The sequence below is a fragment of the Suillus bovinus genome, assembly GCF_016758785.1.
Source record: "Suillus bovinus strain UH-Sbo-P2 chromosome Unknown EDB93scaffold_4, whole genome shotgun sequence".
NCBI classification, from domain to species: Eukaryota; Fungi; Basidiomycota; class Agaricomycetes; order Boletales; family Suillaceae; genus Suillus; species Suillus bovinus.
This window is the reverse complement of record NW_024542060.1, coordinates 110,456-134,157: the sequence shown is the minus strand read 5'-3', so window position 1 is coordinate 134,157 and position 23,702 is coordinate 110,456. Positions and strand designations below refer to the sequence as shown.

At 48.2% G+C, this 23,702-nt stretch overlaps 9 protein-coding genes across 9 annotated transcripts; 7 read left to right on the top strand and 2 right to left on the bottom strand.

Annotated features, from left to right (window-relative positions):
• The first annotated feature begins 692 nt into the window (after window positions 1-692).
• EDB93DRAFT_1118910 (uncharacterized protein) lies at window positions 693-2,927 on the top strand. Its single transcript, XM_041448434.1, has 5 exons — window positions 693-1,235; window positions 1,288-1,461; window positions 1,551-2,081; window positions 2,135-2,598; window positions 2,649-2,927. The coding sequence occupies exons 1-5, from the start codon at window positions 974-976 to the stop codon at window positions 2,655-2,657; spliced, it is 1,440 nt and encodes a 479-aa protein (XP_041312294.1). The 5' UTR covers window positions 693-973; the 3' UTR covers window positions 2,658-2,927.
• Window positions 2,928-3,099: 172 nt separating this feature from the next.
• Window positions 3,100-3,779, bottom strand: EDB93DRAFT_1325240 (uncharacterized protein; the record flags this gene model as incomplete). Its single annotated transcript, XM_041455031.1, has 2 exons — window positions 3,100-3,176; window positions 3,248-3,779. 2 exons carry the CDS (start codon window positions 3,777-3,779, stop codon window positions 3,100-3,102), a joined length of 609 nt encoding a protein of 202 aa, XP_041312293.1.
• A 1,101-nt stretch (window positions 3,780-4,880) lies between these two features.
• Window positions 4,881-9,212, top strand: EDB93DRAFT_1237915 (Dna2-domain-containing protein; the record flags this gene model as incomplete). Its single annotated transcript, XM_041451479.1, has 11 exons — window positions 4,881-5,180; window positions 5,476-5,544; window positions 5,624-5,708; window positions 5,754-6,163; window positions 6,216-6,758; window positions 6,808-7,743; window positions 7,799-7,924; window positions 8,161-8,444; window positions 8,497-8,794; window positions 8,853-9,060; window positions 9,103-9,212. 11 exons carry the CDS (start codon window positions 4,881-4,883, stop codon window positions 9,210-9,212), a joined length of 3,369 nt encoding a protein of 1,122 aa, XP_041312292.1.
• Window positions 9,213-9,899: 687 nt separating this feature from the next.
• Window positions 9,900-11,579, top strand: EDB93DRAFT_1118902 (peptidase S8/S53 domain-containing protein). Its single transcript, XM_041448433.1, has 4 exons — window positions 9,900-10,340; window positions 10,396-10,906; window positions 10,956-11,090; window positions 11,147-11,579. The coding sequence occupies exons 1-4, from the start codon at window positions 9,906-9,908 to the stop codon at window positions 11,551-11,553; spliced, it is 1,488 nt and encodes a 495-aa protein (XP_041312291.1). The 5' UTR covers window positions 9,900-9,905; the 3' UTR covers window positions 11,554-11,579.
• A 457-nt stretch (window positions 11,580-12,036) lies between these two features.
• On the bottom strand, window positions 12,037-13,348 carry EDB93DRAFT_1245782 (uncharacterized protein; the record flags this gene model as incomplete). Its single annotated transcript, XM_041452351.1, has 6 exons — window positions 12,037-12,180; window positions 12,238-12,641; window positions 12,698-12,848; window positions 12,901-12,996; window positions 13,056-13,252; window positions 13,303-13,348. 6 exons carry the CDS (start codon window positions 13,346-13,348, stop codon window positions 12,037-12,039), a joined length of 1,038 nt encoding a protein of 345 aa, XP_041312290.1.
• A 4,337-nt stretch (window positions 13,349-17,685) lies between these two features.
• On the top strand, window positions 17,686-19,088 carry EDB93DRAFT_552810 (3-hydroxyacyl-CoA dehydrogenase). Its single transcript, XM_041456698.1, has 8 exons — window positions 17,686-18,166; window positions 18,221-18,252; window positions 18,311-18,395; window positions 18,447-18,514; window positions 18,566-18,586; window positions 18,648-18,723; window positions 18,783-18,789; window positions 18,835-19,088. Exons 1-8 carry the CDS (start codon window positions 17,701-17,703, stop codon window positions 18,986-18,988), a joined length of 909 nt encoding a protein of 302 aa, XP_041312289.1. The 5' UTR covers window positions 17,686-17,700; the 3' UTR covers window positions 18,989-19,088.
• Window positions 19,089-19,131: 43 nt separating this feature from the next.
• Window positions 19,132-19,854, top strand: EDB93DRAFT_1237911 (putative cyclase; the record flags this gene model as incomplete). The annotated part of the gene is made up of 1 exon (XM_041451478.1): window positions 19,132-19,854. The coding sequence occupies one exon, from the start codon at window positions 19,132-19,134 to the stop codon at window positions 19,852-19,854; it is 723 nt and encodes a 240-aa protein (XP_041312288.1).
• EDB93DRAFT_552935 (uncharacterized protein) lies at window positions 19,754-20,947 on the top strand. Its single transcript, XM_041456699.1, has 3 exons — window positions 19,754-19,846; window positions 19,936-20,774; window positions 20,825-20,947. Exons 2-3 carry the CDS (start codon window positions 20,123-20,125, stop codon window positions 20,851-20,853), a joined length of 681 nt encoding a protein of 226 aa, XP_041312287.1. The 5' UTR covers window positions 19,754-19,846; window positions 19,936-20,122; the 3' UTR covers window positions 20,854-20,947.
• Window positions 20,905-23,128, top strand: EDB93DRAFT_1219126 (uncharacterized protein). Its single transcript, XM_041451117.1, has 3 exons — window positions 20,905-21,007; window positions 21,057-21,633; window positions 21,688-23,128. Exons 2-3 carry the CDS (start codon window positions 21,090-21,092, stop codon window positions 22,683-22,685), a joined length of 1,542 nt encoding a protein of 513 aa, XP_041312286.1. The 5' UTR covers window positions 20,905-21,007; window positions 21,057-21,089; the 3' UTR covers window positions 22,686-23,128.
• Window positions 23,129-23,702: the final 574 nt, after the last annotated feature.

Below are 23,702 nucleotides of genomic sequence, written 5' to 3'. Positions count from 1 at the left end.
ATAATTGCAATGTCGCTGGTGGATTGTCTCGATTGGACGAGGCCGAACAGCGTCATATAATTTAAACTTTCATGATGCAAGTCTTCTCGAAATTCAGCAAATGAAGACTGTTGTCCCCGTCGAACTTTGAGTAGTTCTTCTAGCCCTTAACGTGGTCGAGGGCTAAGGCGAAATATGATACAAAGTTCCGATACGGCAATTACGTCTATGTTGAATGATATCACTAACTCCGTGATTTTATTCAAAACTTGATAGCAGGATATGATGTGCTTTCCGTTTATGTGTACCGGCGACAGGCCCTCACAACAAGCCGGAAAGCGTCTACGAGATCCGTGATTCGCCGCACATAGAGATGTTGGGCCATGGCCTAGTATGAGGCTGACCTCCTGAACATCTGAGAAGCGACGGTACTAGTAGGGATCATTGTGGGCGCAAGGTACTTGTGATGGGTAACGCCATATGTCGGGTCCTGATCAACCCTCGATACATAGTCTCGTTTAAAATCTTTTCGATGCCTCATGTATAACAAGTACATGGACAAACCACTGGCGCAAGGTTACCTATTCCTAATAAGTCGTCGGTATTATGGCATAGATTCAAAGTCAAACCCAAGTTGGGAAGATGAACGGAATTCTCCGAACTCGGGGAGTTTGCATCGCCGGTTGGTGAAGGATCTGAGGCTTTGTCTAAATCAGCGTGAGTGCCGCCGTGATTCTGGGACAATGAACGTTTGAACCCTACCAAGCAGACGGCGTCCCCTCGAAATTTAATTATTAACCTGCATGGATTAGTACAGCTGTCGCTCGGTAAATGCATTGTTTTTGGACGCGCTAGTTACACTGCCCTGGTTCCGATATCAACACCTGGTCATGCGCATCATCCGGTAAACTTACAGCCATGTTTGCCGTCCCCCCACCTCCAACCCCCTATATTAGCCCGCCTCTCTTTCTGAATCACGATCATATCACCCTCAATGTTGCCAATCACACATGCCTCGTCGTGCAATCATAGCACCCAAGTGCACGCTCATACGGCGCATTCAAGTTCTGATCGCTCCTCATCGCCAAGCACCACAGATTCATCATGTGGTTCCGGTCATCCACGGCTAATGTCGCCGATTCAAAACACGGAAAATCTTTTTCGGACGATCTTGAACATCAGAAAAGGTTGGAAAACGCTCAAGGGCAATTCTGAGCCTGTATGGCCACCTTATCTCGAAGCCATGATGCTGAAAGGTGCGGATCACATATGCTGATCACAGCATTTAGTTCATATGATTCGCTTCAGGTCTTCAAGAATACAAGCCCGTTGACTCGCGGGAAACTCAAATATTGGGACGATTTCCTATGCGCAATCGTTTCATCTCAGAGTACATTTATCACAAAACGGGAAAACACAGATCATCAAAACAAATAGGCAGCCGACTACAGCAATTTAGGGACACATCCGAGGGGCGGGAATGTGAGTATCCGTCCCGTCCGATTTGTTTGTGCGTTCATTCAGACGGCATCATTAATTATATGCCCTTCTATTTTATTTATTTTTGGCAGTGATCGATTCCCTCACCCGATCTTATCTCACTACGCGAACTGAAGTCGGCTCGTCACGGACGTTTTCCACTCATAACCATGTTTTTGAGGGTGAATCCATCCACTATTTATCTCTCAGAACAGATTCTTCATCTGCCTCAGCCTCCCCCACATCCTCTCCAGCAATGCCTTCCTCTAGACGCAACAACCTTCCTGACAACCGTACCCCAGTCTACATCGACATCTTACCCGACACCAACCCATCCTCCTCACGTTCACGTACTTCATACAAAGGTGTAACTCCATCCCAACCTTCCTCCAACACACCCCGTTGCATGAGAGACATCGATCCCACCGTAACCTTCGTCTCACCCTCCACTGTCATCGGCAAATCATCCTACATAGTCTTATTAGATGGCGCACCCATACACAGCGAGGACACAAAGCTCGAATGCGTCGGTCCTTATTTTACCGGTGCTCCTGGTGACGGTCCGTTGCTCTATAGCACAGCTCTAGTTCCCAAGTATTGGGAAACCCTGTGCAAGTCACCAGGTACGATCATGTCTCAACTTGACATGAAAACGAGGATTTAATATATTGCCCAGACCCTACTGTATACACCATCATTCAGGATGTGTACCGTTCTCCAGATTCAACAACTTCTTCAAGGAACTCGGGTCGTCCACGCCCAGTTCTCATATTCTCTGCTGTATACCACTTTAGATACTCAGCATCTGCACGTGCGCCCCCACCTTCCATCCCACAGCACTTGGCATATCAACCCAACCCTGCATCTCTCTCTTACAACACTTATCCTTATCCCGACATGCTCAACCCCACACGCCCCCACCCATCTCACATGTCTCCGGGTTTCGCGGACCAAGGGATGTTTCAATCGTACGACTACGGCACGCAATATCGGCTGGATGAACCATTCAGATTGGACGTCAACATGGATAACTTTTCCCTCGATGACTTCATGATCAATATTGACTCGCCTGAGGCGATATCAAATGACATAATGGTTCAGTCATCATCATCAAGCTTCCCGAAGGATATCCGGAATTATGTGAGTACGCTTACCCCAATCCGGATGCCCGCTGCTCACATTGCCATCAGATCATGTAAAAAACTATTGTGCATTTAATCGTAATATCAGCACGTATTAATATTTATTCTACATAATGGGTCCTCCGCGATGAGCCCAGATGGAGTTTCGTTCATGTAGTTTCGTATCAATGGCTCGACTGAGGTTTGCGTTTTGTTGACTTCTACGTACGGGCAATTTACGCCGCGCTTCTTGTCGTGCCGGTCATCTGATGTTAAGTAGGTCCGATATGTATTACTACGCCGACACAGAACTCTTCAAATTCAAACTCTTCTGATGGATATTTCAATATGTCGGATGCATTGCGCATTGCAACCCCATTTAATCACGACTACCCGATGGCCCATGATTCTAAAGTCTAGACTAGTGCATATCTGCAAGGCGCAAGGCAAGCACGTTCGGCTGACAACAAAACTACGAGGCATCCCGACTCGTCGATAATCTAAAAATGCGAATAGAGCATCAGATGAACTTTGAGCTCCACAGCGCCTCGCCCTGTCTCGCTTCATCGCTCCCCGCGCCATGAATCTTCGTGTTTACTAGAAATAGAAGAAGCACATCAAAGGGCCTAAATCGTCCGCTTTGAATAAACACTAGAATTCCGACTCACCGCTCTTTAACAGCGAGATTATCTGTATTCTTGCCGCGAACTCTCTGGTCATCAGGGTAACGTCGGTCAACTGATTGATGCCCCTGGTAATTCCTCGTCCAACTTGATCCTTCCGAGGACCACTTTTTGCTTCGGTAGGGGCGCTGCTTATCTTGCTGTGTGCCTCTCCAAGTGCATCGACCCACGTGCGCATGGCCATAGCTCCCGCCATCCCATCCCACTTGCTCATCTCCAAGATCATGTTCGTGATCCCAGCGACGATAACTGCCACTTCATGCTCTGTGTTTCGTGCTGCATCTAATCCCACTTTCACATCAGGGAAGTGTTCGTGGATTCTCGCGATAATGGGTTGGTAGGCGACGCCATCACCGGCTTGCCTACCCACGGTACCCCCGATAAGCCAGGGTTTCGCCTGATCGATGGCGCTATAGATATCTGCGCGAAGTGTGGGGGAGATGGTCTTTTTGGAATCTCCCTTGGCCCCGCTAGCTTTTGCTGCTGCTGCGAGGGTGCTAGAAAGGCTGCTGAACATGATAAAAGTCGTAGTGTTGGTTGATGCGATGCGAGCGTTTTGCTATTCTTGTGGATAAGTCTTTGTTACAGGGCTTGCGAGGGACTGATTGAAAGGCGTGCGTATGCTATGTTGCGCCTGATACCGAGGGAAATCCAAGTATGTAAACGAAGTTGCTGTAGGCCCGAACACATGGGAAACACGAGGTGACGGAGGACCGAGGTAAGAGTCCCATGATGGCGATCAAAAGAGGAAGTCGATGAAATATCGTTGATGTCCATTCTCGGACCACTTCTTTCGAGGGGCCAGGCCACTATTGGACGTACGGCCTACTTGGAAAGTCCTTCCTCATACCTACATGAATCTCTTGATGTTAAATGTTAATTGTGATCAGGGGCGCCTAAGGTTGAGAAATGAAATGACTGCGCGCCCATCCCTGAGCTACGTGCCAAGATAAGGGCCATGCGCATTTACGGTGGACACGGCTATGAGAAGTAGCCCGACCGTGCCATCCTCGTGCATCAATGATATTTGTATGTCTGAAAATCGATATTACCTGTTACCGTGGTTATATATTTGTTTACGCACATTAATGGTATCATCGTATGGACAGCCATGGCTTATATGAGTGGTTGGACGTAATTTGCGGAGAAACAGCCAATGAGGGCATTAAGATGACTTGCTTTAACCCATATAGACCACATCGTAATGCTACCACAGGATGTCTGGATGGGTTTCTGCAAGTTAGGTAACACTCAAAAGCTATACCAAGGGTCGTTAGCAGTACCGAACACTTGCGAGAGTTACGTTCCTACCCGAGGCTGAATGGGGAGGCCAGATATAGTGCAACATGCTTGGCGGTGAGTTTGCGGAAATATTGACTGGCACTTCCTGAGCTTGATTCTCATTGCAGAAGCGAGCGCCCGCCTGTAAGTTTTGTTCAGTTGCGAGAACAATGACTGCCAAGAGATATTCGCGGAGTTTAAACTCGCGACAAACCACATAGATAGCAACAAACGCGTCGCGGATGCAATCACGTTACCGCGCCTTGTTGTGGCAATTAATTGTCGAAGAACTCATTCATCGTGTTCTGAAACTTCACATCTTTCTAGTTAGTCTGTCATGTCCCAAGCAACACAGAACACTTCCGACGAAGATGATTTCATGAAGAACCTACTTTCAGGTCTCGACTCAGCATGTCAACTAGAACGTCCGTCGAAGCTCAAACGAACAGCTTCTTGCTCTTCCATCGCCCCACAAACACCCTCTGCACATGCGGGTGGCCGTCCTGGCTCTCACAGTAATAGTAATAACCTCGACATTGCCATGCTTCTCAATGGTGCAGAAAATTGGGACTGGAATGATATGGAGCTGGACTTTCTTACGCCAAAGAAATCTAAGTGTGGGACGACGCCAATGAAGGTGAGTTTTTACTCGGCAGATATACTTATCTCTCTGACTCAGCGGAAGAAAACACCAGGTCGTCGGCCGCTTTCTGTCAAGCGTTCTCCTGTTGCAAGGAGATCTGCGTCTTTGTCTGCCACTGCTCTTCCTGTCAATGGGACTGCTCTGGATGTGAACGCGCTTCTTGAAGGCGCTGAAAACTGGGATTGGGCAGACATGGAAGATGATTTCATGACTCCGAAGAAACCTCACGTGAAGTCCGGGGTGAGTTGAGCATTCTACTGGCCACGGTACTCCTATTGAACCTCTACAGACGATAGCAATGCCTGCAAAGCGACACGCCAAAGAGACGTGTACTCGATGTGTGGTTGATGACGTTCGAGTTGATAGGTCAGGGATGATTCAAAAGGTTTGGAGACACAAAGCTGCATGGATTACACTATGTCATGAAAGTATTACAGGTCCTTTCTGTGCGTGTCCAGCCAAGTAGAGATCCCCGAACAGTGATTCTCTGCGATGACTGGGTAGATGCAGATGTTCGCAAAGGTAAACCGCCCTTGCGTCCTTGTTTTCTATGCTAACTTGGCCCAGGAAATATCATCAACGTCCTGGGCGATTTCGATTCCTTTGGAATGATTAAGATAACTTCCAAAATCAATTTTCTGATTAATCATCCAGATCTCTTGATCACAGCTACTGCGCTTTCTAATGCGCCACAGTGCAGGCGAAAGCCACTTCTCTCCGCGCTTGTCCGTTCGAGCCTAGATGTCACCCCGTCGCTTATATGGGGTAACATGGTTCACGAGGTTATGCAAATATGCATGGCTGAACAACGATGGGATGACCGTTTCATTGAAGAACACATCGAGGAGATCATCAAGAAGAATCTAGCAGAACTCGTCAAGATCAACTTCAGCGTCGACGAAGCAAAGCGTGAAGTCAAGGCCCGTTCAAAAGGTCTCCGAGTGTTCTCTGAGCGTTATATCGCTCACACGCCAAAGGTGATTGTTGCTAGTAACTGTGCTTATTTGACCACTAAAGTTGATGTTATAGGCTGATGCAGTTCTCACTAATACCCGCGCGACTGCTAACCAAAGCTCCCTTCTTGCTATATCCCAACTGCATGACGTGGAAGAAGACATTTGGTCTCCAACCTATGGACTTAAAGGCAAGCTCGATGCTACCGTCCAGGCGGTCATTGCTGAGAGCACGATCGACAAGCGCGTTAAGAGTGAATCCTTGCTGAGCACGCACATAATGCCTTTCGAGATTAAGACTGGTAGGACTGTCGCAGGGATGGAGCATCGCGCTCAGACTATGCTTTACACCCTCCTGATAGCAGAACGGTATGGGGTTCACGTTCCCAGTGGACTATTGTACTACACCCAGAGCGAGGAGGTCGTCCGTGTCCCGCAAAGTCGCAACGAGCTTCGAGCACTGATAGGCGCAAGAAACGAAATGGCGTCATATATGATGCGCAGGAATACACATGGCAAGGAAAAGGAGCTCGAAGAGCCTTTTCTTCCTCCTACGATTGACGACGAAAGGATGTGCAAGAAGTGCTATGCGCTGGATACTTGTATGCTATTTCGCAAGGTTCGGTTCTGATCTTGTTCCATGGGTTCTGCTGATATCATGGCTACAGGCTGTTGAGAACGTTGTTGATACGTCTTCACCGATTGCAGACGTGTATGACCTCAAAACCTCGCATTTGAAGCCTTCCCATCTTGCGTTTTTTAAACAATGGGAAGAGCTCATTTCGCTCGAGGAACAGGACGGCAATCGATTTAGAAAAGAGTTATGGTGCATGACTGCTCAAGAACGCGAGGATAAAGGCAGATGTTTCAACTCGATGGTCATAGACGCATCTTTCCAATCGGAAAAAGTTTCTAACAGTGGCAAGATTCACCAGTACACTTATTGCTTCGTTCGTGCTTCTGCTGCTCATGGCGGTTCGTTCCTGAATGGGCACATGAGCCGTGGAGATGCTATTACAATCTCCGTTGAACCTGATCTTCTTGCTCTTGCACGAGGGTTCATTGTAGAACTCACACCAGAGGCAGTAATCGTGGGTGTAGATCACGAGTTAAATGTGGACAAGATAGAAGCCAGACTGGAGACGCTTCGAGGAGCGAGGACAGCTGTACTCTTTCGAGTTGACAAGGACGAGTTATCAGGCAGCATGGCACGGATTAGGGATAATTTAGCCCAGCTATTCTATGTGGAAGGGGACCACAAACGTCTAGAGCTTGTCGTGGACCTGCGACGCCCTTTATTCAATAACGAGGAGACCATCGCTGACAACCTGCAACATGTTCCGGAGTATGTCCTCACAAGCTCAGGTATGAATCCCGGTCAACTTCTTGCGGTGAAGCGGGCCTTGAGCGCACACGACTACGCGCTCATCCTCGGTATGCCTGGCTCAGGCAAGACAACCGTAATTGCTGCGCTAATCCGGACTATTGTGGCCATGGGGAAGACAGTCCTTGTGACGTCATATACTCACTCGGCTGTGGACACGATATTGCTCAAGCTACAGGATGCAGATTTCGGCATTTTAAGAATCGGCAATGCAGATAAGGTATGCATCTGTAAAACCACGAGTTTTCGTAGATTGGCTCATACTCGATGTTTAGATGCATCCTGGCGTTCGCAAATTTGCGCTTTCTGAGCGTAGGTTGCCTACAACGGTCGAGGAGTTGGAGAACCAGGTCATTACACCACCAGTTGTTGCTACTACTTGCCTGTCAATTGATCAGTACGTCTGTTTGTCGATATCTTTGCTTGTGCTCATTTTAGTCTCCCATCAGTGCCCTATTCTCTCGCAGGACATTCGATTTTTGCATCGTCGATGAAGCTTCTCAGATTACTCTGCCCACATGTCTAGGTCCGCTTCGATTTGCTGATAAATTTGTTTTGGTTGGAGATCATTTCCAGCTTCCGCCACTGGTGAGTTTCTTTTGTTGCATATCATGCTCTCCCCTTTATGCATGTCTAGGTCCGCAATCCTGCTGCGCGAAAAGGTGGTCTAGAAACGTCTCTCTTCCGTCGCCTTTCTGAAGCGCACCCGCATGCGGTGGTCGATCTCACTTATCAATATCGCATGAACGAGGACATTATGGAGTTGTCGAACAAGCTAATATACGGAGATCGTCTGCGATGTGGATCAGAGGAAGTGGCCAAGAGCACACTCGTTCTTCCTAAAAAGCATATCACTACGCAGGATCTGGGAATATGCCTGTGCGAGGAATCTTGTTGGTTGCAGCGTCTATTATCGGAAAGGTCGGTTCGCGCCATGTGGTGCGGCAAGTTGACTTACCGTTTTTCCCACTAGCTGCAAAGTCGTATTCGTTGACACAGATCACTTGCCTGCCCGTGATTCAAGAGTTGGGGACCTCGTCCAAAATGATGCCGAGGCCAAGCTTGTGTACCAGATTACCGAAGCGTTCTTAAGATCGGGAGTCCAGGAAGATCAAATTGGAATCATGTCTCTTTATCGTCAGCAGATAAAGCTTCTGTCGCACCTTCTTCAAGACCGGAAAGATATAGAGATCCTCACAGCTGACAGAAGTCAAGGACGCGACAAGGACTGTATCATCATCTCTATGGTCAGGTCCAACGACCAGGGGCAGGTACGTTCTATCAGATGCAGCTATACAACTGCAGCACGAGCTAACGCTCCTTGCGCAGATCGGAGACTTGCTCAAGGACTGGCGGCGAGTCAACGTATCGTTCACGCGTGCGCGGTCGAAGTTGATCATCATTGGCTCCCGAAAGACCTTGAATTCGACTCAGCTTTTATCAGTATTCTTATCGCTCATGGACGAGCGGGGCTGGATGTTGACGCTGCCTGCCAATGCGGATGTCAAGCACCCGGCGCTCCAAAGCGAACGGTGTGGTATTCGCAGTCCTGCGAAACGAAGTAAGGAGATTGGATCAGCGGCTGGTGACAATGAACCGCTCTTGAAGAAAATGAAAACTCCAAAAGTCGAAGAGGGGATCCTGAAGGGCCGGCCCATCTTGCAGGACGTCGTCAATGATGGTAGGTGATTACATCTCGGGCAAATATCATCATATACTTTATGTATTTTATTGTTAATCACACTCACACTGGACAGACATTAGTTATTTATCTTGCACTTACCCTCGAGTTTAGTTAACAATGCAGTTTTTGCGGAGTCCCATGGAATAAACCATCAACGGAGAGACCTACTTACTATGCTACCTCAGTGGACGGTAAACACATCAGGTTTCACTTGGAATTTTCATTGTCATCCCACAATTATTTATTTACAGTAATTCTATCTGACCCTGGTGAGTCAAAGAAAAGTATCTCACGCTAAAATAACAAATTCTAAAAATAACCTTATATACGGAGTATCTGAGTCTAAACTGGCCGTTCCGAATTGATAGGAAAGTGGACCGACCAACTTCGGCATCCAAGTCGTTGACGAAGCGGAAGCGCATCAGATAAATAGAAGACACACATGTCCGTGCACGCGAAAAATTCGGTTGGTCTCTCACAGTTGGAATTCGAAGTAAGATAAGACTGAGACTATCTATCTCCTACCGCAACGCCCTGGCACAAACCTGGCCCGGAACATGGAGTCTGGAAAGAGCCTGGCCAAAAAGAGCTAGAACAGACACGCTGCTATGCCACAATATAAACATTGCCAAATAAGGCCACGCAAGCTGTTTAAGTAGTTGGTCGTCATCCCTACAACTGTTCTCATTCCGCCCGTCATGTCTTATCGTCTCGCAACTTGGTCATTACTGGCGGCGGCGCTGGCCCCAGCGATACTTGCAACCCCACTTTCTACCAATCCTTACAATGTTCCCAGTCGGCCGCAACTCAAGGTTGCGCCGTTAATGGCCTCTGAGCATCCATATGGAACCGTGAACAACTCGTATATCGTTGTTCTTCGCGATGACCTTCCCCAGGCTGTCATGCAGAACCACTTCAACTTCCTCCAGATGGCTCATGCCTCTGACTCGCTCCTCGGTGACGGGTTTGCAAAGGGTGTCCGTCACTTCTATGAAGGACACGTCAAAGGTTACGCTGGAGAGTTCACTGAGAACGTCATCGACCAGGTACGGCGGATGCCTGAGGTTGAGTTCGTAGAGAAGGACCAAATCGTACATACCATGGATATCAGCACCCAGAAGGGCTCGCCTTGGGTAAGTTCTTCCACTGAATGCTGTGGCCTTCAGTGGAGTTGACTCCACATCCAAGGGTCTTGCCCGTATCAGCCACCGCAACAAACTTGGGTTCAGCACTTTCACGAAGTATCTCTATGACTCGCAAGGTGGTGAAGGTGTCGACGTGTATGTTATTGACACCGGTATCAATGTTGCCCACTCCGAATTCGAGGGTCGCGCTTCTTGGGGCAAGACCATTCCAACCAATGACGTTGATGAGGACGGCAATGGCCATGGTACGCACTGTGCTGGTACCATTGCTTCCCGCAAGTATGGTGTCGCCAAGAAGGCAAAAGTCACCGCCGTCAAGGTGCTGGGTTCCAATGGCAGTGGCACCATGGCCGATGTTGTTGCAGGAGTCGCATGGGCAACTCAGTCAGCTGTGGAGAAGTTTGCAGCTGCTCGCGCCGAGTTTGCCGCCACTGGTAAGACCAAGCACAAGGGATCGGTCGCAAACATGAGTCTTGGTGGCGGAAAATCTCCTGCTCTTGACCTTGCTGTCAACCGCGCTGTTGACGCCGGCCTCCATTTTGCCGTTGCTGCCGGTATATCGCACCAGCTAGTTGTTAAAATCATATCTAACAACAGTATCAGGTAACGACAACAAGGACGCTTGCAAGTACTCGCCCGCAGCAGCCGAGAAGGCTGTCACAGTTGGTGCCTCCACGCTCGGCGATGAACGTGCATACTTCTCCAACCATGGCGAGTGTGTGGATATCTTCGCTCCAGGTACGTGTCTCCATTTGTTGAGAGATCGGCTCCTCATACGCACTGTTTTCTCGTAGGTCTTAACATCCTGTCCACGTACATTGGCAGCAGGGATGCTATCGCTACCCTCTCTGGTACCTCGATGGCTTCTCCCCATACCGCCGGCCTGCTTGCATACCTTTTGTCGATTTACCCCTCTGCTACCTTCGACCCTACCTTGAGCTCGACGCTGCCTCCTGCATACAACATCGAGCACCCTTATTCTTCATTCTACTCTCTATGCCATGCTGCCCTCCCGCGCTGGATGACCGACTTCATGCCATCACCACAATTTTTCGTCAATGCGCCCGTTCCTGGTGGTCCAGTCTTGATCTCCCCCTTGGAGCTCAAGACGGCCCTTCGCAAGCTCGCATCATCAAACATGCTTACTGATCTGCCCCCGAAGACAGTGAACTTGCTTATCTTCAACAACGCTACCGCTTAAGCGTGATAAATATATATAACCAGCGCGTAATTCGCTGTCATATTGCATGAATGGCATAACCTTACTTGCGTAGTTGCAGTTGTACCATATATCTAAATCCATCATACATCTATCAAGGACGAGCATATAGAGTCACATATCTCGAGTGATTTCTCCGGTAATAATAACCATAGTGGTAGGCTTAAACACCGCAGGCCCCCATGGCTGATCTGCGTTGTCCCAAAGGACGTGTGTATATGACGTTTGGGATCCAATCGAGTATAGGCTGAGTGATTATCGATTGCCACTCATCTCTTTCCGTGGTTGAACATTGAACTGGCCCGTTCAGGGTTGCATAAATTGCACTGTCATATCATGATTTCTGAATACATCTTCATACAAAGCTTAATACAGAGTACAAGAGTTTTGGTACACAGCGGCTGTAACTATCCCTGGACGACGAGAATTGAGTTCATACTTCACTAAATTTCTATGATACACAACTTAGATATTTTGGATCTTCGCCGCCGCTTCGATCTCCGGCTTGAGACTCGCCCAAAGACTGTCGACAGTGTGCACTGGCTTCCAGCCAATCAATTTAGCTCGTTCTGCACGCACACGGGAGTTCGATCCAAGACTCAGTGGGCCCTATCAATCGTTGGTTTGTCAGTAGTCCATAAACAACCACCAAAACCAAGGGCTTACCCCGAAATACTTCTGCAACTCATCCTCCGTGAAAACCGTAGGCTCCGGACTTTTTCCCAGCTTTATCTCAAACAACAACTCTGCGACAATTTCGGATATTCTACCCAGACGATGCTCTCCATTTGCGCCGAAATAGAAGCCCTCGCGACCATGACCTGCTTCACCTGGCCCCTTGATGGCGGCATCGAAAATGGTGGAGTACAAAGTTGCTATGTCATTGATGTGAACGTTAGGCCATAGATTCAACCCTTTCCCGACGACTCCGCCCTGTTTTCTGTCAATGCCGGCTTTGATGAGTTTAGGGATTTGTATAGAGTACGGATTCTGAATGCCGAGTTTGACCAACGGCGTATTCGCGATTCCATAAATCATCGAAGGCAAAACGATATATGTCCGCACGTAACCTGTATCGAGCGTTTGTTCATGAACCATAAGCAAGTAGGGTAAGAATCGATGCTACCTTTTTCATCAGCAGCGACGACTTCGATGTCAACTTCACGATGAGGTTGCGTCTTGGGTAGCGTCTCGATCAGCGGGATGTCGAGATCCGAATAGACTGTATCAGTAGCATAATCTCCTGCAGCATTGTCTATAAGAACACCGGTCCCAGACTGACAAAGTTAAACACGCATTGCAAGTGAAGGGAGCAAGGAAAAGACACACAGTATGGATGAGAATAGGGACCCTGCCAGTTTCGTCGTATCTCTTTTTCAGTCCTAGGAGGATTGCTTTGGCCGCCTGAAGGTCATCGGAGTCAGCCTATCATATAGGGGCGATTAGCTATATCTTTAACTCGGCAGTTTAGACTCCAAACGGACACAGGCGAAAACTACATCCGAGTTCCTGGCGTGTTCTGTCAGCGTTCCAAGATCTTGGTTCGAGCCGACGACAGCTACGACTCCGAGGCTGTGAAGCGGTACGACCTTTTCAGGAGAGCGAGTGAGCGCAGTTATCTGAAATGATTTAGCCCTAGGGTGGGACAACAATTCGGACAAAACAGATCCGCCAATGTAACCTGCAATTGACAGTCAGCGGTGGGTTAAAGTACGGTCAACGAGAACTTACCAGTAACACCTGTGATGAAAATGTGCGTCTTCTCGGATATTGACATGACGGTTGAGCTCTGAACTGGCAAATTGGGTCTTGATGGATATTTATATGGTCGTGAACTGCACAATATGGCGTCATGATGACAAAGAGAACCATGGGGACTTAGTCACCTTAGCCGCTGAGGCCCAGTAGTAGACTACGCGGAGTCGCGGACGCTTGGTGCCAGTGGTAAGCCTTACTACTAATATCTAGGCTCTTTGTGCGTATAGCTCCTCCGGTGCCCCACAATTCTGCGTGTTTTTTGAAAGTTTGGTACGACATACCACACCCTACCAGCGGAAGCTTGAACCAGACGTTTATCTAGCTATGCCCGCGCTGTTGTTAATGTTAGAGATATCGGTCTATAGTCACGTCACCGTCACTTAATAGATCTGCACTTCGTCACGCTGTCACAAATGAAAGCAAACTACTTCAATGTTCATGTAGGTCTGACAAGCTTCCAGAGTCCAGAAGCTTTTCCGACAGTCCTGATTTTGTTCTATTGCGGTGCAATGCGCATCCAAAAGCCTGAGCGTTCAGCTCACCAGAGCTAAGATCCAAGATCTGGGCGCAAGTTATATCAATCAAAAGAAGACAGCTGTTCCTTTGACGACCATGATGTTGGTAAAGTCACCCCCAATGGTCCCCCGTCCAGGACAATATCTCTTTGCCATTTGTTGGCCATATAACGCTGCCGACCACGGTCGAAGTGTTGACACCTCACAAGCTACTCATCTTCGAAGAACATAAACATCACCGTGACTGCCAGTGGTCTCTTTGCTTCTCCGAAGAGTGTTAGTGTCGCAAGGCCGTCAGCTGGATGAGCAACAATACAAGCACCCTAAAAGATGCACCCTCAAAGATGCGGCTATTACTCTCGATTCCATATCTAATTTTTACAGATCTCTACTTGGACACGATCACCTACCTCACTCTTGTGATGGCATTGGTTCCGTATCAGAAAGGTTCTACAAGTACTTTTGTGAAGCGAAACACTGTCTGTATATAGGAACGATAAGTAATGGGTTTTTAAACATATTCAGTCCACACTCTGTTCATGCATTCCTTCTATCCCCAAGCAGCCATGATTCACAATGATGTATCCTCCAAGCTGCCCGACATTGTGGATATCGTTCATACTCATACTCATACCAAATCAAAACCTTTTCTTGGAGCAGCTCGTGCCGTAGCCTTAACGATCATCCTGAAGCAGTTCACTGTGAAACAACCGAAGCACATAACGGACTACCCAAAAATAGCGAAGGAACTCAACAACATGAGTTAGATGATTGGGACTTCATTGTTGGAGGAGGTGCGATGTATCTGTTCCCATAGCTAATGTGTCTCAGGGACCTTGTCTCGTCCAGGCACAGCAGAATGTGTCCTAGCACAACATCTCTCAAGACTCGAACATCCGGGTTCTACTTATTGAGGCTGGTGAAAGGTCAGCGTCTGGGATCTTTGAAGATGTGGAAAGCATGAATCCCTCTGGGTTCTTGCAACTATTCTGCGCCCAACGGACTGTATTCTTTATATACCGAGCCCCAGCACCACGCAGGCCTCGAGAAAAAATATTGCCTTACGCCACACTGATTCCCCATTATCAGCCAAACTGTTCTTGGGATGTAAGTGGGCGTCTTACCACTAAAGAGTCATCTAATATTCTTCAGGCGCTACTGTGAATGCTATGATGTGGGTTGCAACGCATTCTCGTGGGTTGACCATCATCTGACCCGTACTATCCCAGGCGCATACGGCTCGCGATGTGGTGCACCACCTGGTTTTGATGATTGGGCGGAAATTGCCATTGATGGATCCTGGTTGTGCACTAACTTAGCAAGCACGTAGTTTATCTCCCATGGCCACTCCTTGTCCTTTGATCACTCGTGTTCCAGTTTCGCAAATCCGAGAAATACAAACCAGACTCGCGCTTTCCACACACTGATTCCCTCCTTCTTGACGCCAATGGGCTAGTTGAGATCGGATACAGCGCACACATCTGGTATGGCTTTCAGGTTTGTCCATCCGAGCATGAACGTCAGCATCTCTTTCTCGCCCGATTTCTACACAACCAAAGGCATGCAAGGAGACAAACAAGGTACATGAATCTGCGTATCTCATGATGTCCTCGCTCCTCCAAATTTGACAGTTGTCACCACGCGTGTGTCACCAGGGTCCTCTTTGACAGTCTAGTAATATCCCACCTGCAATAAGGATCAAGTTTGCGAGCAAATCTGATGGGGCATAGTCGGACCCACATTTTATGCACGCGACCAAGGAAATTGTCTCACACGCAATTGTGGTATGCCTTAGCCAATTAATTACCTCTGGCTTAGCGGCGCCATACGCTCTTCGTTTTCTGGCATCGGTCCACGTACTTTCTCATGCGAGACCTCCTGCGATATCAACTGTGGGGCATGGCCCAATTGCTTCAAATTTTGATTGAGCGTTCCTTGCGCTCACATACTTACTGAATATTGACGGACGCCAACTTTTAGGCACGGATCCACGCCTGATATCGAGCTCATCGTGTGTACCACCGCACAACGCACTTCTCGGGCATACTTTAGAGGCATATCAAATATTTACTATCTTGTTACAAGTGAGCAATCAAGGTCCTCTATTTCAAACTGAACCGAAGCATCTTTCTCAGGTCTGCAGATCCTTGGGATAACCTGCTCATGGACCCTAAAATGAATACCTGTTTATCATCCTACTCTACTCAAGCATGATGTTTATGTGCTTGTTCATGGCATCTGTACTGCCTTCAAATCTCATACAGAGAGCCCATGTCCACCTCCGTCACCGGTGTGCACTGCACGCACCCTAAAATTGATCATCACTTCTCTCGTTTGAGTGACAGCAGGCCTTGTTGATGCTGTCCGGGACTGCGTGGAGATGCTATATACCCGACGGGGATGTGTGCGATGGGTCTCAATGGTGTCGTAGACTCAACTTTGCGTGTCCATGGCCCTCAGGGTGTGTGATGCAAGTATTTTCCTCAAGTTTGTTTCTGGACACGCGGTAAGTATCTCGCAAGGTGCCGACGAAACGCAGAGCATCTGCTTCGACATATATGGGTTTTTCACAACCTCCAAGGGGGAGACAGAAAATGTCATGGTACAGGGGGATACACATGTAACGATTTCCGATGATAGCATTATATATGGCTGGTTTCCAGCGCGGAGGAGTGAGGGAAAGAAATGCTTTGACTCAGTACAACAAAGGGGACAGGGAGAGGTTGCGATTAGAGGGTGGTGGGATATCAACGTCGTAGTCCGTGGAGAGCCGCACGGGCATGACCCCATAAAAAGTATGAGGCAGAGTCCGAGTCACTTCAGGAATGACGGATCGTGGTCATTAGAAACACACCAGATCAATGCTGATGTTTATACAATGCCATATTACTCACGTCTGAAAGCGCAACACAGGGGACTGTGATTTGAGCTAAAGGAGGACCGCGGCCGCTATACTTCAAGTTACTTGGTGCGTGTCGGCTATAGAATGTGCATTTCCTCACGCTGCCAGTGAAACACCAAATATTGGCCTCGATAAAAAGGCGCGCTTCCGCGACTAACATTTACTGATTGAACCATATGAATACTTTTCGTAGAGAGCCCGAATGTCACAATGATTGTACCTTGAAGATCCCTCCATCCGCCCGGCTCAGATTCGGTGGTAAACTGGTAATATTTTGATATGCTATCGCTTGGAACGAGGTTACGAGGTATTAGCGGTGTTAATTTACCAAATGTAAACTTGTCGAACCTTACCTCCAAACATCTTGAAAGAGAGTTGTATGTGCATATATGATAGCCAGTCATACTCGCCGTTGAGATCGCACGGCTAGGTCCAGGCAAATGTACGAGAATTCCGGGAAACATGCTAATATGAGTCCCATACTGGATCTATGGCTGCGGGGGTGTCTGCATTACTCTGTAAACGCTGCTCGAATTTGAATTCAACTCGTTAATGAGTACCTCATACTTGATCCTTGCTTGACCCTTCTCAAATCAAGGATCAGATACGAGATACCGAGAACAATGAAGTTGTGATATAACATACTTAGTTACTCGTCGAAATGTAGACCGCTAACCCTCGTGATTGCAAGTGGTCTTGCAGTTTGCAATTGAGGCATGACTTGGCAGGATAATAAATATATCATCGCCTGTACTAAAATTTTTGAAGGTTTTTCGTGGGCGGGATGGAAATGATGGCCGCCGCTTTGGATGTGTGGTCGAGTGGAGGTTTGGGTAGAAGTTCAGGACATGTAACGCAGCGGCGGCAAGCATGTCACAGGGCTTCGGAGTCACAGCAAAATATTAGCCATCTCCAATACACGTGATTTCGGCTCTTCCACTTACCTCAACCACGATGTCCATCGCACACGGAATCAAACGACTAGGCGTTCTCGGTGCAGGCCAAATGGGCACCGGCATTGCTTTCGTATCCGCCCTCCATGCCAAAGTCCCAGTCCTCCTCCATGACAAATCTGCACACCAAATCTCCAAAGGTCTCTCCCTAATAGACAAGCTCCTCGCCAAAGACGTGTCTAAAGGCCGCCTCCAACAGTCCGACGCAGCCGATGCGCGCGCACGCATTCAAACAGCTGACTCCCTCGAAGCCATGCGCGATGTAGATATGGTCGTAGAAGCCGTAACTGAGAACCTAGATCTTAAACGCGCTATCTTCCGTGAATTTGCGGCGAAGATCCGTCCGGATGCAATTTTGGCCACGAACACGTCTTCGATCAGTATTACGAAGATAGCAGGGGCTGTTATTCCCGAGGGGGAATCCGCAGCAGGGGAGGTGGCAAGGGCTGCATCTGGGAGGGTGGTTGGTGAGTGCTTGGGATGGTGTATGGCAGTGATCGATTGACGGCAGGCGTTCTAAGGTCTGCATTTTTTCAACCCTGTACCTGTTATGGTGACGCAATTGTTTATTGTGCTTTGAGTGACGTGTTAATGCCATGTATGATTGTCAGAAACTCGTGGAGCTCATATCTGCAGTGCAGACGTCACAAGACACGCTAGACCGCTCACGCGCATTCGCTGAGGCATGCGGGAAAGGTATTTTTTTTCTCAGGATACATTGTGCTCCATTGTTCACGCACCGTTAAGAGGTCGCTACGTCGCAGGACGTGCCTGGGTTCGTGTCAAACGCGTTGCTTATGCCATTTATCAATGAGGTGAATACTTCTATCTGTTGTTTGTACGTCGTATATCTAATTTTACTATAGGCGATCATGTGCTTAGAGAAGGTGATGATCCAACACTAATGGATGGTTTTTGGTTTTATTGATGTTTGTGTCGTGTGTCCAGGGCGTTGCAACTCGTGATGATATCGACAAGACGTTCAGGTTGGGCATGGCACATCCTATGGGGCCGTTACAACTTGGTGAGTTACTGTAGCGAGGTCGCTGTATCTTTCTAATGCTCACGCACTGGTTTTAATAGCTGATTTGTAAGTGTAATCATTTGATTATTAGCGTCGCTCATCGGGAGATAGTATTGGTCTTGATACCTGCCTCTCTATTCAGCAGACGCTCTACAAGGGTACCTCGGATTCCAAGTATCGCCCTTCGGTGTTGCTCGAGCGTATGGTGGATGCTCAGTATCTTGGAAAGAAGAGCGGTCGAGGATTTTATGAGTACAACAACTGATAATTCTCTCCCACTTGTATCTATTTACGTGCAAGAACACTTCTGGAATAGCCCCTGTGACAGGTCATGTGAGATACTTATCAAACTGCAATCTAAGCAATCTATTCTCGTGCATGCCAGCAACATCATCTAGGACCTCACAAATGCCTCCTGAATCCCTTATCGATCTCTCGCATCCTCTCACACCCCAGACAACTATCTACCCCGGAGATCCACCTTTCGCGATGCACAGCGTGTGCAACATCCCCACTGACGGATACAGCGTACACGCTGTCTCGTTCGGAACGCACACAGGGACACACGTCGATGCGCCATTCCACTTTTTCGCGCACGGCCAGAAGTTGCATGAGCTCTCTCTCTCGCGATTCGTCGGGCGTGCTATAATCATCGATGTGAGGCACCTAGCGCGTGCGAGAGGGTGCATTCAGTGGAGGGATGTGCGAGAGAGCTTCGATCGAACTCGTGGAACGATTGGACCGCGGTCAGAAGGGAAGATCGATATGGTACTGTTCCGGACGGGGTGGGATGGATGGTGGAGCGAGCGGAAGTACTTCGACCATCCGTATTTTGGGAGAGATGTCGCGGAGGAGCTTGTGGAGATGGGTGTGCGGCTTGTGGGTGTCGATACGCTAAGTCCTGATGAGACTGTTCTGGTACATGATGAAGGAAAGGAGAAGGATGATGCATTTGCGATGCATGAGGTGCTTCTGGGTCGTGATTGTTTGATTTGCGAGAATTTGACGAATTTGGGGGAGCTTGTAGGTGAGGATTCTGAGGAGGTATGGGTGAGCCTTATACCTCTGAGTTTACATGGAGCAGATGGGGCTCCTATACGGGCGTTCGGGTGGACGGAGAAAAGTAGGTAGCGATATACGTTCTTATCGTGAAGACAAATTATAATATGGATCTGGTGACCTCCGCTTTCCCCATCTAATTTCACGATGAAGACATAAAACTCACACGGAACTTTGGCCAGCAGGCCGTACCGCTGTCCGGAGATTCATGTTTCCTAACGTACACACTTGGCATCATATGTAAAGTGGACTCTTGGTCGTAAATTAGTCATATCGAAATGATAGGATTCTATACATAACTGAGACAGCTGGCTCCCACAGTTCGTGTGGTGCAACCGCGATGATGATTGACCTCACCCACACGCTGACAACATCGACAGAAGCCCCGATGTCGATATGGCCGGGGCACCCAACACTGGAGATGACAAAAGTTTCTACTATCCCGGAACAGCATGCCAACGTGACGCTTATTTCACTTGGATCTCATACGGGGACTCACATTGATGCGCCCAATCATTTCATTGCGGACGGATTGACAGTGGACAAGTACGACTTGACTAAACTCGTGGGTCGTGCGCTGGTCATCGATGTGAGGGGGAAGAAAGCACGTGAGATTATCACCTGGGAGGACATGCAAAATTGGGAGGGAAAGATGCACGAAGGGGTGATTGTGCTCATATGCACTGGGTGGTCGCAATACTGGGGCAAGGAGAATTACGACGAACACCCGTTCATGGATTTGGATGCGGCGAAGAAGCTTATTGAGAAGGGAGTGAGAGTAATTGGATGCGATACGCTGAGCCCTGACAACGTATGCTCACCTGAGTGCAAAGTGCATAGAGCGATACTAGGCGCGGGAGGGATGATTGCAGAGAATTTACGGGGGATAGAACGAGTGCTGGAATTGAAGGATCCGATTGTGAGCCTGCTGCCACTCAAGTTAGACAATTGCGATGGCTCGCCAATACGAGCGATAGCTTGGTCTGCAGGAGGTGAGTACTTTTTTGACGATGAGCTCGATTGAAGACTTACGGTTGTTTAGATATTCCGGGGTGGGAAAATAGTCCATAGATTTGGTGGGGTTTCGGAAGCAATATGACCATTGATGATTTTGCATGTTGGATAAAAAAGCCGATAATCATTCCTCTTACCGCAAGCTGTTAGTTCTGAGACTTGTGCTCATCTTTTCTGCTGCGCGTTTTGCCGGATGCTCGTTTGTTCTTTTGTTCGTGCGATTCTTTTATTTTCAGTCTCTTCTGCTAACTTTCATCAAGTTCAATTGAAGCTTCCTTTGTGGCTTCAATTTTATGCAGACGATCATCAACAACGAGCAAGCTACAGGCGTTTGGGAGGTTTTGCCCTCTACCTGCTGGGAGATCAGGTATGGATCCGTCAGTTGGTCTTTTGACACACAATACTGTCGTGTCCCCGTCAAACCTGTATCCCATCCAAAGCCACCCCATTATCATGGTTCCCTCCTTAGGACCTCACGTCCAAGACGGCGTTATACAGTTCTTTGCAAAGCTAAACCGTTCGGACCTTCTCAAGATCCGACGACCCTACCTCATAACCCTGCAAACGAATGGCCACTCTCCGAGCCACTGAATCACAATTTTATTGGCGTTCAAGTTGCAGAAGACGTCTTGAAGGCGTACGAACTGGATTCCGGATTCACTCACTCTATCATGCCTGATATTACCTTGGATGAATTGTATACTGGTTGGACGAAGTTGTCAGTTGATGTCGACGAAGAGGAGGTCGAGTTTGCGAGGTCTCAGTGGGCTACTCTTGTTCAGGATCTAGTCGGGGATATACAATTATCCCGGGCCATATCCACCTCCGACATTGACGGTGCGTTTGAGATTTACGCTTTTCTTGCAAATCATTTTCATGCCTTCTCCTCAGGCCGCCGTCCCCAGTCTCCGCTTTCCTCGCTGGAATATGATTCAGAACCATCTACCGATTCTGATATGCTCCCTTCCACACCTACACAAAGGAGTGCATTCTCCGATGTCGAGGTACATCAGCACTCCCCGGTGTTAGATGGTCGTGGTCTTTCTCCACCCAAGACTCTTAATGGGTTCGCAAGAGCTTTCACCCCAAAATCAGGCCCGCTGCCCAAATTTTTGGTATCCCCCTCACCAGATTCAAACTCACACTTGAGCTCGTCTCCCACCTCAGTTAACTTTGTATTCCCAGCTATCAACGGTAACTACCAGTACCTTCCCCCAGGCCTGAAGAAGGATGACCAAGGGTTCTACACCTCAATCACCCCACCTGACTCACCGTCTGGTGCCCGTCTTGATTCTTCTCGACCTTGCTCGCGGCTGTCATCGACACGTCTCCCGCAGTTCTTGTCCGATGTTCAGTTGCGCAAGGCCTCCAAGACCAGAGTCATCGTGGACCAGATGAGATCCACTCCTGTTTCGAGCAAGAAAGGCAGGCCTCGGAACCACTCCAAATCATCGTCCGACAGCTCGCCAGGACCTTCTACACCATGCAGTGACGGGGTTGAGAAAGAGAGTGCCGGCTCCAGGCAAGGCAGAGACCGCAACAACTCTGATCCAGATTCAACACCCTTCAGCTCCGAAAACCCTGTCACACCAGGCAGAAATGGGTGGATGGAGCTCCCATCGCATATTTCCAACGTCAAAGCAGTGATGCCCAGCAGCGCTGCACGTCCGTCGTTCCCTACATCATCCTCATTTTCAGATGCGCACTTCCTCACACAGCCCCCCGCGCCGTCTGGGTCCTTCTATCACCTTCCACGCGCGCCGGGTTATCCATACCCGTATGTCCCAGCCAGTGCTCCGCCGCCGCCACCACCACCACCGACCTCATGGGCCCCTATCACTGCTCCCCCTTACCCAAGCGGCATGTATGCACGGCCTGTCGTGTGGTGATGGCACCTATGTAGAAGCACCTTTTTTGCCATTCGTCATTCATCGTAATTATTGTATGTGGGACCACTCCCTCTTTTATTATCCCTCTTGGAGGTGATATGACGGACCTTGGGGACTGTCTGTTGTAACCGACTGTTATGTTCTTGTCACATTGTGCTTTATGTATGTGTCGTGTGCGTGTTTCGTTCGTTATTTTGGCTTATGGTTACATGATGATACATGTTGTATGCAAAGAGACTACCTTTAATAAGACTGAGGTTGATGTCATTTTTCAATGGGAATTGAGCTGATCTTTGAATCCTTCGGAATCGACAGACAAACTCATACTTATGAATGTACATTCTACAGGTACTTGAAATATAAGGCGATTCTGCACTTGTTATGTACTTAGCCTGCCGGGACAACCATCTCATCTTATCAAGGAATTAATATATATTGTTGATTCATGATTCAATATGCTCACGACTCGGATATGATTGGAAAACATGGCTTGAAACAGCTTTTCCGTCCAGATATTTGCATATCTATCTTATAGATATTATCGAGTGTTGTTGAAAGACTTTAGAGTAGGAACCTGTATGTACGGTATGCAGGACATAGGTGTCTTTTTACTATAAGTTCATCGGCGCATACATTGTAATTGTAGCCCATCTATGTCAGATGGTGTGAGGTTGTGTTACGGACTGGTCTGTACGCGCCTTCAATGACATCTAGTATTTTTCATGTGTCCTCGCACGTTTTATCTAAGTTTATACAACATCTTGTATTTCACGAAAATATCACGCCAACATGCAAAGAGCTGTAGTAAGCGGACATTTTTCTGATGCGCGCTGATCAACTCCGCAAATCACTAGTAACTCGCGCGTCAGCGTCGACGGCCATACTCCACCGATGTGAAGCAAAACACGACTCACGGTGCACATAAAATCGACCTGCCATGTAAATAAGTTATATTATCAATTCCGGGAAAATGCTGATACGCACGCAATAGTGATATTGGCAGTCTGAGCTGCCGCA

Coding starts and splice junctions, on each gene's coding strand:
- EDB93DRAFT_1118910 (XM_041448434.1), top strand. CDS start 974: ATGTTGCCAATCACACATGCCTCGTCGTGCAATCATAGCACCCAAGTG. Junction 1,236..1,287: donor CGAAGCCATGATGCTGAAAG/GTGCGGATCACA, acceptor GATTCGCTTCAG/GTCTTCAAGAATACAAGCCC. Junction 1,462..1,550: donor CACATCCGAGGGGCGGGAAT/GTGAGTATCCGT, acceptor TATTTTTGGCAG/TGATCGATTCCCTCACCCGA.
- EDB93DRAFT_1118902 (XM_041448433.1), top strand. CDS start 9,906: ATGTCTTATCGTCTCGCAACTTGGTCATTACTGGCGGCGGCGCTGGCC. Junction 10,341..10,395: donor CCCAGAAGGGCTCGCCTTGG/GTAAGTTCTTCC, acceptor TCCACATCCAAG/GGTCTTGCCCGTATCAGCCA. Junction 10,907..10,955: donor CCATTTTGCCGTTGCTGCCG/GTATATCGCACC, acceptor CAACAGTATCAG/GTAACGACAACAAGGACGCT.
- EDB93DRAFT_552810 (XM_041456698.1), top strand. CDS start 17,701: ATGTCCATCGCACACGGAATCAAACGACTAGGCGTTCTCGGTGCAGGC. Junction 18,167..18,220: donor TGCATCTGGGAGGGTGGTTG/GTGAGTGCTTGG, acceptor AGGCGTTCTAAG/GTCTGCATTTTTTCAACCCT. Junction 18,396..18,446: donor CGCTGAGGCATGCGGGAAAG/GTATTTTTTTTC, acceptor CGCACCGTTAAG/AGGTCGCTACGTCGCAGGAC.
- EDB93DRAFT_552935 (XM_041456699.1), top strand. CDS start 20,123: ATGATGATTGACCTCACCCACACGCTGACAACATCGACAGAAGCCCCG. Junction 20,775..20,824: donor GATAGCTTGGTCTGCAGGAG/GTGAGTACTTTT, acceptor ACGGTTGTTTAG/ATATTCCGGGGTGGGAAAAT.
- EDB93DRAFT_1219126 (XM_041451117.1), top strand. CDS start 21,090: ATGCAGACGATCATCAACAACGAGCAAGCTACAGGCGTTTGGGAGGTT. Junction 21,634..21,687: donor ATCCACCTCCGACATTGACG/GTGCGTTTGAGA, acceptor CCTTCTCCTCAG/GCCGCCGTCCCCAGTCTCCG.